Below are 13,420 nucleotides of genomic sequence, written 5' to 3' on the forward strand. Positions count from 1 at the left end.
TTAGAAGAGCAGCTAATAGAACCCCGATAGGTCTTGAACTAAACATGCAGGAAGGATGAACTAGGAAAGGGATCTCTAGAATCTACAAATTATTAGATAAAGCCCAACCGGAAGATAGCCTACAGTATAAGACTAGCTGGGAGAAAGATCTAGGGGACTGATCACGACGGAGGAATGGGGCAGATATGGAAGAGGGCGCATAAAACCTCTAAATGCACGGCAATGAAGAAATTGGCCTACAAGGTTTGCTACCGATGGTATGTGTCCCTCTATAGACTACACAAGATAAAGCCTAAATATCCGCTGCACTGTTGGAGAGAATGTGGGGGAAGGGGAGACTTTAACCATAGGTGGTGGACTTGTCCTAAAGCGGTGATAATCTGGAAAGGGGTGCTGGGGCATATAAAAGCAATGACAGGACTGACCATGCCTTACGATCCCAAAGTCATTTTGCTGGGAACGGTAGCTCTGTCTTACTCCATTGAGGTGTTTATGCTCAGGCAGATTTTTTAAATTTAATTTGTGATTATGCATTCTTTTAATAGCTTTCTAGCCCAAGGGACTTGGAGGTACATGGGCTGCAGCAAATGGTAACTTTCCTTATCTGTTATGCCCCCTGCTAACACCAGAGCTTAAACCATGAGAAGGTTTAGTTCTTTTTTAACATTTTTTTGAAGTAACATTTTTTTTAAGATGCGGCTGAACCACCTGTATATATTTCATATGTAAACTATACCATTTCACAAGGCTGTGTGTAGAAATGTAGTTGTTTCCTGAAACATTAATTTTACAGACCAGACTAGGTGCTTTTCGTGGTTTGATAGCAGACAACTCGGGAGAATTTAGCATTGAAACCAAAATTCCTCGTACCAGCCCTCCGTCACTTGTGTCCAGTTGGCAGCCAGCTTATGTTCTAATCGCTTCTTCGAAAAGATGGTTCTCTGACATAAACCGAAAGTAGTCAGTTGACCTTAACAAGTACCTGCTAGTGCACTCCAGTGTAGAACACGTGCCTTCTTCAAACCCCGGGCTGCAGAGACCTGAATACACTCTTTCAACCAACATAACATCAAAGATAACAGGCTTGAATTGGAGTGGAAGCAATTACTTTATCCCGTCAACCTTAAAAAGTCATTATATTATGGAGCCAAAATGGGACACAATTTTGGTGAAGGTGTGTAGATTGGCCAAAGCGCACAGTCTGTTGAATGGGCGGAATGTGGAGAAGGTGCAGAATCTTGCATAGGTGAAATAAAGTTTTTGCGGTGTAGGCACTTAGTTGGGCCTAGGGCAGCAGAAAGCCTAAATATGCCGCTGCCTGATTCATGCTGGGCAATGTGCCATCCTTGGCCTGGGGTCTGACCACTACCCCTGCCATGATTGGAGAACCATAATGGTCAAATGCCTTTCCATTCTCTTATTGGCTGCGCAAGTAGTTTGTGTCACCACCAACCTCCTTGTCTTTTTCTAACATACGATGTAACCTCTGCATTATTTAGAGAAGTCTCTCATACCTGCTAAGAAAAATAAAGGTATTGTTTACAGGTTTACACTGTTGGAAACAATTGGTGGAGTGAAATGTTCTGTACTTGAAATTGTTTATCAAATATGATCTTGACTCAGAACCATGTATGTGGCAAATACTATGCACAATAACCTGAGAGTGAATGCTGACATTTTTTTTTTTTTTTTAGGCCCCTGTTCATGGAATGAATAGACTTGCTCCTCAGCAGCACATGTATGGCTATCAACCCCAGGTCCTTACCCCACCTCTACACAACACATCTAAATTTCACCGGGAAACGTATGTCACTCCTACCCATTTTGAATCTCCTGCCCCTGGTCATCTTTCACCAGATTATTACAACTACAGCATTACAAAGAACACCTCCAATCCTCCGTTACCAGAACCGGGATATTTTACAAAACCCACCACTGCACCCCAGAGATTGGAATCTAAGACTCAAGAATTTGGAAAAGTACCATTTGGCCATACAGCGCAAAGTGATTCATTTAAAGTAGCACCTTTCATAAACCCATCACAAAGTACTTCATCAGCCTTTAAATTTACCTCTAACTTTCTTGCAAATGATGGAGACTTCACCTTTTCTACACCACAGTTTGTAGCACCAAGCACTAACTTTACTGGCAGTGAGAGTCTTTTCAGTCTTTTGACTTCAGGTAAACCGTTTCAAGATAGCCACTCTGGACAAAAAATAACTGCACCCAGTCAGGTAGCTGAACAAAGAAATACTTTTAATTTTGGCACAATATCTTCAGGCATTTCACTTACAGAAAACACAACACAAAGTCCTTCTGTTTATGACAAGGAGTACCCCACAATTAGTTTCCAGGACCCCAGGACGACAGTAGTTGAGCGTTCAAATGCAGATGTTAGCAATGTAAGTCACCAATCTGATGGAGTAAGTGTTTTGGAAGCTGCTGAGGATGAAGGGCCTCATTTTGAGCCTGTTGTGCCGCTGCCCGACAAGATTGAAGTTAAGACTGGTGAGGAGGAGGAAGAAGAACTATTCTCTAATAGAGCAAAGCTTTTCCGTTTTGATACAGAATTGATGGAATGGAAAGAAAGGGGTATTGGGATTGTGAAAATTCTGAGGCATAGCAAATCTGGAAAAGTGCGGCTCCTAATGAGACGAGAACAAGTGTTGAAAATTTGTGCCAATCACTACATTAATCCAGAGATGACATTAAAACCGAATGCTGGCTCAGATAAGTCCTATGTGTGGTATGCTGTGGATTATGCAGATGAAACGCCAAAACCAGAGCAGCTTGCGCTACGTTTTAAAATGCCAGAAGAAGCTCAACTTTTCAAGAAAAAATTTGAAGCGGCTCAAAAGCTTTTGACGGAATCTACATCTGTGGGTTCACAAGCCCAGCAGTGTGCCGAACCTTCACAAGTGAAAAAGAAGGATCAGACCGCTGCCAGGTCTTCATCTGCAAGTGATAACTTTGGGCATCAGTTTACTAGGAAACTAGGAGAATGGGACTGTGATGCTTGCTTGGTGAGAAATGTCAATACTGCTTTAGTTTGTGTTGCTTGCCAGACTCCTCCTAAAGGGAGTAATAAAGTTAAGGCAACACCAGCTGTAAATGCCAACCTCCGTTCTTCAGTTGCCTGCGCTGTACCTAAACTCCCAACCTTTAGCTTTGGCAAAGAATTAGCTACTGCTTCTCCAGCAGATGGGTTTAGTAGTTCGTTAAAGAAACTGGGCGAATGGGACTGTGATGTTTGCTCTATGAGAAATGCTGCCAGTGCCTTAGTTTGTGTAACATGCCACACTGTTTGCCCAAATGGGAGTGCTCAAATTGTGGCACCAGTAGCTGTGCCTAGCATAAGTGTTGCAACTTCAGCAAGTGTGCATCCACCTCCATCCTTTAGCTTTAGTAAAGAAAGTGCAAATTCTGTACCTTCTGTAAGTGGTTCTAGTGGACATTCAAGAAAGAAGAAAGGACCCTGGGTCTGCCGTGGCTGCTCAGCGACCAATGAAGCTGCAGCCAAAATTTGTGGAATGTGCAAAACTCCGATTACAACAATCAGTGCGGTTGTATCAAATCAGTTGGCATCTTCAGACGAAATTGGATCAAGTGATGTTTCTGCTTCTGTAAAAAGTGGCTTTGGTGCTCAATTTTCCAGAAAGGAAGGGCAGTGGGATTGCAATGTGTGCCTTGTGAGAAATGAAGCTTCTTCTCCGAGCTGTGCTGCCTGTTTTAAGCCTAATCCACAGGCTGCCCCTGCCAGTAAAGTGACATTTCAACCTTCTTCTGGGTTCAAGTTCGGTACTAGCACAGGGGCAAGTTCATTAAAACCAATTGACTTTGGCACACAGTTCTTGAAAAAAGGAGGGCAGTGGGATTGCACTGTGTGTTTAGTACGAAATGAGCCTTCTTTAGAAAACTGTGCTTCATGCCAGACCCCTAATCCTGGTGTCAAAGCGGTCTCTTCATTTGCTCCAGCTTCGTCCGCATTTAATTTTGGCTTGAAAAGTAAGCTTGCTGAACGGGCTGTTGGGAAATCTGGAGCAGAAGGTAACATTGCTTTTTCAGAAAGTCCCTTGCCATTTGGGGATAGTTTACTGAAAAAGGCTGGCCAGTGGGATTGTGCAAACTGCTTGGTGATCAACGATTTAGCAGCAAAAGTGTGTACTGGATGTCAAACTCCATCTAAAACTTGTGGCCCGATATATGATACAAAATCGTGCATGAACAAACCTAGCTTTGAGCTGTCCAGTTCAGTAAAAAGCAACTTTGGAGATTCCTTTACTAGAAAGGAAGGTCAGTGGGATTGCAATGTTTGCCTTGTGCGAAATGAAGCCACTTCAGCAAGCTGTGTTTCCTGTCTCACCCCTAATCCAGAGGTGACTCCTGCCTCGAGTCTCACATTAAAGCCTGCTTCTGGGTTCAAGTTTGGTTCTAGCACAGAGACCAGCACTTCAAAACCAAGCAGCTTCGGCTCATTATTTTCCAAAAAGGAAGGCCAGTGGGATTGCAATGTGTGTCTAGTCAGAAATGAAGCCACTTCATCAAGCTGTGTTTCCTGTCTCACCCCTAATCCAGAGGCGACTCCTGCCTCGAGTCTCACGTTAAAGCCTGCTTCTGGGTTCAAGTTTGGTTCTAGCACAGAGACCAGCACTTCAAAGCCAAGCAGCTTCGGCTCATTATTTTCCAAAAAGGAAGGCCAGTGGGATTGCAATGTGTGTCTAGTCAGAAATGAAGCCACTTCATCAAGCTGTGTTTCCTGTCTCACCCCTAACCCAGAGGCGCCCAATGCCTCTAGTGCAACACTGAATCCTGCTTCTGGGTTCAAGTTTGGTTCTAGCACAGAGACCAGCACTTCAAAACCAAGCAGCTTCGGCTCATTATTTTCCAAAAAGGAAGGCCAGTGGGATTGCAATGTGTCTCTAGTCAGAAATGAAGCCACTTCATCAAGCTGTGTTTCCTGTCTCACCCCTAACCCAGAGGCGCCCAATGCCTCTAGTGCAACACTGAATCCTGCTTTTGGGTTTAAGTTTGGTTCTAGCACAGAGACCAGCACTTCAAAACCAAGCAGCTTCGGCTCATTATTTTCCAAAAAGGAAGGCCAGTGGGATTGCAATGTGTGTCTAGTCAGAAATGAAGCCACTTCATCAAGCTGTGTTTCATGTCTCACCCCTAACCCAGAGGCGCCCAATGCCTCTAGTGCAACACTGAATTCTGCTTTTGGGTTTAAGTTTGGTTCTAGCACAGAGACTAGTTCTTTAAAACAGAGTGGCTTTGGTTCACAGGTTTTCAAAAAGGAAGGGCACTGGTGTTGCAGTGTGTGTTTGGTTAAAAATGCATCTTCTTTAACATACTGTGCTGCCTGCCAACACCCCTCCTCCCCTTCCAAAACTGGCCCTGCCCCTTCCCCAGCTTCATTGGCCTTTACATTTGGATTGAAGAGCAAAGTCTCAGAGCCTATTTGTGAGCAGTCTGACCCAGAATTGAAGAACGTTTTTTCAGAAAGCAGCTTTAAATTTGGACAGTGTGAACAAGACAAAACTGCCCCTGCATTAAAGATGCCTTCATTTAGTTCTGAAACAGAAAGCATTACATTGTCAGTTCCTGGGTCATCTGGTGGATTTAAGTTTGGCATTCAGGAGCCTCCTAAAAGCGTGCAACAAAGTGAGCAATCAAAGTCTTTATTTAAGAGGTTCTCCGGAATTGAACAAAAGGAGAAACCTTTAGATAGTATTTCAGTTGCTTTCAAGCAAAGTGACCTTTTACCATGCCACAATAATGTCAGTTTCTCTTTTACAGATCTAGCCTCCGACGGCCCATTTGCTAAAAAAGACATATATTTCAAAAGTATTTCACAGGCAGATGAGAAGCTGAACTCTCTGGCAGAAGAAGGGACCAAGGTCCTTGCAGAGCCAGAGCGAGACGATGAGCTCTATCAAACTGAGGAACGGGACGATATCCATTTTGAACCACTGGTGGAGTTGCCCGAAAAGGTTGAGGTTCTAACTGGGGAGGAAGAAGAGAAGGTTTTTTATTCAGAGAGGGTGAAATTGTTCAGGTTTGATGCCGACACAAGCCAGTGGAAAGAACGTGGGGTGGGTAACTTGAAAATTCTTCAAAATGAACGGACAGGTGCACTTAGAATGCTTATGCGTAGAGATCAGGTGTTTAAAGTATGTGCAAATCACTGGATAACAAAGACAATCAACCTAAAACCATTATCCGGCTCTGACCGAGCCTGGATGTGGTTGGCTAATGACTTCTCTGATGGTGATGCCAAACTTGAGCAGCTGGCAGCCAAATTTAAAACTTCAGATCAAGCTCAAGACTTCAAGTATAGATTTGAATTGAGTCAGAGATTACTTTTGAATATCCCACCACAGACTAACTGCACTGACTCTAATAACGAGAGGTCTAAAGAATCAATAGGCAGTGACCTTTTTATAGCGCAAAGCAAACCTCATAAACCAGATCAAAAGAATGCTCCCTCTGAGATTCATACTTCCGATATAGCAGCCAAATTAACTTCGTGTCATTCATTAGACTCTGAAAAATGTGACTTGCAAAAGAATTTCCCAGAAGATAACATTGGCAACACAACCCCTGATTTATCTGCAGTTACTATTCCTGTTAAAAGAACCCAGTTTTCATTTGGTGAGTCTGCAGCAGGTTTTAACTTTAGCTTTCAACCAGTAGTGAGTCCAGTGAAGTCTCCAAACAAACTAGACAACAGTAGGTTGTCTGTAGGCACCGATGAGTCTGATGTTACTCAAGAAGAAGAAAGAGAGGGACCGTACTTTGAGCCTGTTGTACCTTTGCCTGATTTGGTGGATATTGCAAGTGGGGAAGAGAATGAGCAAATGCTGTTTGGGAATAGGGCAAAACTGTACAGGTTTGATAAAGATGCCAATCAGTGGAAGGAACGAGGTATTGGGGATATTAAGATCTTGCAAAATTATGATACTAAAAGTGTTCGTATCATCATGAGACGGGACCAGGTGCTTAAAATCTGTGCCAATCACAGGATTTCATCGGAGATGAGCTTAAAACCCATGCTTGGGACAGAAAAGGCATGGGTATGGACTGCACATGACTTTGCAGAAGGTGAAGGCAAAACAGAATTATTGGCTGTAAGATTTAAACTCCAAGATGTGGCAGACTCTTTTCATGATATATTTTATGAGGCAAAACAAGCTCAAGAGTGCAGCACCTTGCTTACGCCTTTACCTTCTCGTGGCAGTACTCCAAAGGGAACTCAATGTGGCAAATTGGCTGTGGCAGTGCTGGAAGAAACAACCAGAGAGAGAACCAGTCTGGTGCAAGAAGATATTACTCCTGTTCCATCCCCAGTCAAATCAAAAGACTCTGACTACTCTGAAACACCAACTAAAGCATTTGTTTCTCCTCCGAAGTTTATGTTTGGTTCTGACTCTGTTAAAAACATTTTTAGTTCTGAGAAACCAAAGTCCTTTACGTTTGGGAGCACTTCAACCTCTGGATCATTGTTTGGCTTCAGTTTTAACTCTTTGAAAAACGGATGTGAGGTCAATAATTCAGGGACCCAGAAAACAAGCGTGAAAAGATTGGACTTTGGTGCAGGAGCTGATTCAAACAAGGGTGCTGTCATAAGTCCACTGCCAAAAAATGATTTGTCTTCAACACAGAAAGGTTCTTCAGAAACGCAAAGTCTTCAGGTGGTGGTGAAAGGTAAGGAAAACTCTTTTCTGAATCGTTTTCTGGCTTTGGACGCCTTCTTCTATTGCAGTCTTACATTTTATGAAGCTCAATATGATGTATTTTTTGTTAAATGGCCTAAATTTGGCGATATGAACTGTTGCAAATTCCTTGTGTAGAGCATCTGTTTCACATACTGTAACCACACAAAACAGCTGACAGTTTTGATATGGTTTGATAGAGAACAATAACTAAATCATTTGTAAATGTTAGTGGCTAAATTAGAGGACAGATAACTGTAAATGTGATATGATAAGTGTGTGTGTGTGTGTGCGCGCCCCAGCCCCCTAACTATGGTGTCTTTAGAGCCTGATCTGTATGGTTTGCAAAGAGAAATGCTTATTAAATTCTATGTGCTTTCAGAAACATATACTAGATTTTCCGGTATGTATAGTAATCTAGTGCTAATAAAAAACTTTTTGAATTATCAGCATGACTACAGCCGGGATGCCACAAGTCTTTGTTTGGACCCCACTCTGATTACTTAGTACACCGCCCCGGTTCGATCTGAAATTATGTGCATGATTTCGTCTGCTTTCGTCAGCATCACCATATGTACCCTGCTTTGTGGGTGAGATTCTCCAGTGAACGACTGTAAAGCAAGTTTGTAGTGGAGGGTGATCTTTGTCATGGAGACAGCACTGGTCAAATGGTGCAATACTCTTAACAAAAAGATGGTAATTAACGGTGGGCACGAGGAATTTGTTGGCTATTTGACACCAGCAATTGTTGAGGCATGTTAGTGTTTTCTCCTAAAGACTCAAATTAGAACAATTATGAGACTGATTGGTAAGGGTAAGTGGGAATGCCTTTTCAAGACAATGCAACTCCTATTCTGGCTTTTATTCTTAGGTCTTGTGGTTGAACACTGAAAGTTACTCATTCAGTCTCAAGCGACACAGCTGTCGTTGTCCTGATCTTGCAGAAAGTTACAAACCATGTTGGAAGTGATGTGTTTCTCAAGAGGGATGACATCCACTGCCTCTACCATCTCTCCAGGTATTCATATGAAGCACAGTCAAGTTCTCTACTTAAATTGGACCTTGGGGAATGTTAAGATGGATTTCTAAAATCTGGCCTGGTGAACAGATTTCAGGAGGCCACCCTAGTTTATGGTGAACAGGGAAACTGAGAGGTTAGCCAAACCAATCAAGTGAAGTGTGGCAAGTGATCAAAAGTCTCAGGATAGGTGAGTGGCGGTCAGGGGTCCACACAGTGAAATACACAATGATTCAGCTTAGCTGTACAAATACACACTATTTAAACCCAAAACACACTAGAAAAATGAATCAAGCAGGTAATGCTATCACACAAAACATTTACACTCGCCTTTTAGTTTGTAGAAATGCATACAATTCACTTAAACACCAGAAAGGAAGGTATGTAAGGAAACAAGTTAAGAACAACAAAGGCCTTAACTTTGTAAGTCAAATTCCTATGTTGAAGAGGGTCTTGTAACCAAAGTCACAAAGTTCCTTTAGTAGGGAGGACAAAGGTAGGAAAAGTTTGTGTGGTGGTGAAAAAGGTTCTGGAAGACTTCAAGGACTTTACGGGTAAGTACGATACTTTCTCTAGCTCTTAGAAATGCTTTTTAAAACGTTTAAAAAGTGAGCAAATGGGTTAAATCAGTTATTCATAAAGTTTTTTTTATAGGGGCATCAGTAAGTATTCAGATTGCTCACTGTCTTTGCTCTGATTTTCCCAAGTGACTTGACAGGTTGACTGGGAGTCGCTGGAGGTAGGTTTTCCCTCTGTTGGATCCGGGGAAGATGCCAAGGAGCTGCGGGTGCAAGGAAGATTCTGGTCAGGTACAGGAGCTGATTCAGCAGGCACCAATGCGGTTCTCTTCAGAACACTCTATCAGACAGAAGGATGCCAGTTGCAGCACAGTCACCGCACATGGTGTCTCTCCAGTCATGAATGAAGATGGCCTTCCAGGGCAGGATCCCTTGATGCAGTGAAGCAGAAACATGACCAAAAGGTGACTTTTAAGACTAGCTGACGACCACCAAAGGGTCCATACGAAAAGGCGTAATGGCAAGCTTCTTGCACAATTCAGAGCTGGTCGGTCCTCCGGTTGGTCTAGGGACGATTTCCGAAGACTGAAGTAACGCATAGAGACGTTAAGACTGGTTGGTCGCACCAGTCCAAGGGTCGATTGACTGATGAGGGCCTTCTCTGATCGGATAGTCCAGCCAGCAGGGCTTCACCGGTACAGTTGCAGGAAAGGATGCCGGGCCTCTTCTGGAGTCGTACACAGGCCTTCAGTCAGCTACATGGCTAGACAGGATACTTGGCTCTGTTACAGATCTTCTGGATTGGCTGCAGGACTCTTTCTTATCCTAAATTTTGGTTTAGTGTTACCGGAGTTTTCCTAATGTCCACTTGAGGTAAGACTTCATAAAACTTTACCTTGGCATACAGATCCCCAGCTCTTAGAATAAGTCTGTACTACCCAAAGGATCTTGGTAGAATGGCAGAGCAGCCAGGCGTATGATAGGACAAATATGTGTGCTGTAGGTAAGTACACTGAACCCAGTAAGTACAGTAGTCAAAAGAAACACTTCCACATAAAATATTATATTAAAATATATATTCATATTTAATACTTTTCTAAGGGCATTACTTCAGTGGTAGTTGCTCGGGGTACAGTTGTTGGAATTTGACACTAATGACAGTTCTACAGTACTACTGCTCACTTGCGGTACTTCAGACATAAAGTAATTGTATTTAGTTGGCAAAACCACAGAACATAAAGTCTTTTGGGAAGGAGAAAAGTTGCTTAATCACACAGCAGCAAAGCTTGACGTTTTAGAGACACTTTTCAGGCTAACTAATGCTTTTAAACTCAAATCCCTAACTATACGCACTACTCAGTGTAGTAGTGGATCCAAAGTCTTAAGACGTAGCAGAACAGCATAAATTGCTCATGATTCTTTCAGTCTCTGGGATGTTACTTGGCACTATAACCCCTGCAAAAGGACCCCCTAATGGGACACTAGCTGGCAAGCTTGGTTCATAGGGAGAGTGGACACCCTGGATACCTCTTTACTCACTCCAGTCACACTAGAGCGACTTCTCAGTTGAAGGGAAGTTATACCTTTCACCCCACAGTACCTTAGGCTTGAAGAAATGCTCGTAGCTGAATTCTCCTCTATGCAGCAGCGATGGACCCAGTCTCCTGATTCCTAGGTCTGGTGACGAAAGGAAGGACTCTGGGATGTCTCAACAGCAGTCCCGAGAGAGAACCCTTGGCACAGATTTCCCCAGTCTCCTTTGTCGGTCTGTGGTTTTAGCGCCTTTTTCTGAGCCCCAACAATGGACGGTATTTGCCCCGTCTATCTACTTCGCTTCTGAAGTCATGCACTCTGGTGAGGGGACTTAGATGAGTCGAATTGTGCCTTTGAAGGTCCAACTGGAGCTCACCAAAGTTCTGGACAGAGTCGGCCTCACAAAGACGTTGCACTGCAAATGGGTCGGCGAGGTCTCCTGGTATTTGTGGTCTGCAGGTCTGAAAAGGCACAGCACCTAAGGGACATGGCTCAATTTGTAGTTGGTCTCAGGGCTGTTTGGTCCCACCAGCCAAAGCGAAGGGGTGTCTTCGGAGCTCCTCTGTTGATTAGAAAATGGGGTCAAGACCACAGTGGTCATTTCACAGTGATGGGAAGGGTCTGCAGGCATCTCTGGTCGTCTTCAGCTTCAGTTCTTCTGTTCCAGTGGTCGACTTGCCTTTCACCCCGGGAACCTCACCTTGTATTCAGTTTTCCCACATACTCCCGCAAAATATCAGCATTTTACAGAAAAAAGGGGTGGGTGGCTATCTAATCAGGACATTGGGAACTGGTTCCATTCAGGCACCCAAAGGGCATGTGTTGGGCAGAAACCTGTGGAGTTCCCTCTGGGACCACTGCAAAAGATTTAAGACTACAGGTGTTTGGCAGTAAACCCACTTGGTAGAAGTCTGTACCACACAGATTCACTTGGTAGCTGTGGCCGAGCAGTCAGACTTCCCTCAAGAAGAGTTAGACAGTATACAGAGTATTCACAATAGGTCAAAAGAACACAGTAGAACATGTAAACACTGACCAGAGCTTGGTGTAAAAGAGATATAATTATTCATTTAAAACCACATCTAGTAAAACACACAGGCACTAATGTTAAGCAGTTCAGAAACACGGTCACTAAAAGATATACACTCCCTTAGAAAAATATTAGACAAGTCTTAAGTAAAGCCCCACTTATTTTCAGACAGCGGTGAGCGCTTAACGCAGATGGCACTCTAATAATTCGTTTTAAAAGGGAGAGAAAAGCAGAGTATCATTTGAAACAGATCCCAACACTTTCACAAGAACACAACAGGAGAGGAAGGCAAAGTAGAACCATGAAGTTAAATTTCAGAAGGCCGGATCCACTTTAAGAGGATCAGAACAAAATGTGTCCAAGGGCATACGGTTGAAGTGCACAAGTCTCAAAGGTTCAGGAAGAGTTGGACCAAAAGAAAGGGACCAGTTAGATGGTCAAGGCGGCCAGCCCAGTCCAGAAGGTTAAGGGATTATTATTACCTTGTAGCAATCTTTAGAAAGGGAGGCCTGGCGGACACAGTACCTTAAAGTGGTGAGAATACTCCAGCAGGGGCAGTTGTTCCTGGCAGTGGATGCAAGTCAGTGCTTCGTCCGGGGTGTTAGGACAGTTTTTCTGAAGTCCAGTTAAGGGCCTAGTAAAACCATTCAACTGAGGCAGTACAAGACTCCACTCTTAGTATAAGACTGTACCACCTGAGTACATGGTAGCGTAGGCAGAGCAGCCAGGCTTATTTTAGGAGGGAGAGAGGGCAGTAGATACAGTACAAGTGAAAATTGTAATACAAATGATCCAAAGAAACACTGAAACACTATGTATTCTAAAAATAAAGGATTTATTTAAATACAAGTAGGCCCAGATAAATCTAGGGGTTAAGTAAATACTGAAACATTATATGAAATCACAATATAAAACACAACACTATACTTGAAAGTACACAGACCCAAGTATAGACCTTATTTGGAACACCTAACAGTAGTTCTAGGGAAGTCAAAACCTTGTTATACACATTTAGTATAGGCCAAGCCTATTCCTTGGGAGTAAAAGACCAATGGTTACTTTTTAGATTACTTGTGGTAATACAAGGACAGTAGGCCCTTCCAGTTGTACAGTGACTCTTGGAACAAATCACATAAACAGTCAACCGGACAATATACTTTTGGTGAATAGTGAAACACTTATTCTAGGTGCAGTAAAAACCTATCACTACTTTTGTCATAACACACAGTTATACCAGGTGAGCAAAACCTAATGGATGTAATATACAATTACAGATGCTTTGGAAATCAGGGAACCCCAGATGGAGATAAGCAATAATTCTTGTAACTTGTTTTGGATGGCACACAGCTAACACAAGGTAAGTAAAACCCACTTACTTTAACTTCACAATGAAGGGGAAAGTAAAACCCAATGTCACACTTTACAGAATAGATATTCTAGGTAGGCAACAACCTATTGTAGACTTATTAAAGACAGGCTAGCAGCAAGTCAGGGGAAGCAAGACCCAGTTGGGGGACACTCATACAGTTATCCTAGCAGGACTAACCTGGTGATACCAACACATTACTTTTGTAAAGAGGCACAACCTAATCACAGGAAAGTAAAATAC

The 13,420-nt window shown here is 43.0% G+C and overlaps 1 protein-coding gene across 1 annotated transcript in view; it reads left to right on the forward strand.

Annotated features, from left to right (window-relative positions):
- LOC138526300 (E3 SUMO-protein ligase RanBP2-like) overlaps positions 1 to 13,420 on the forward strand; it is a 1,418,318-nt gene that overhangs the window by 881,168 nt on the left and 523,730 nt on the right. Inside the window, exon 20 of the mRNA XM_069636875.1 lies at positions 1,695 to 7,704. Within this exon, the coding sequence (XP_069492976.1) occupies positions 1,695 to 7,704 (6,010 nt within the window). The remainder of the gene's footprint in view (positions 1 to 1,694; positions 7,705 to 13,420) is intronic.

The sequence above is a fragment of the Ambystoma mexicanum genome, chromosome 7p (genome assembly GCF_040938575.1).
Source record: "Ambystoma mexicanum isolate Mex_15411 chromosome 7p, UKY_AmexF1_1, whole genome shotgun sequence".
Classification (NCBI taxonomy): Eukaryota; Metazoa; Chordata; class Amphibia; order Caudata; family Ambystomatidae; genus Ambystoma; species Ambystoma mexicanum.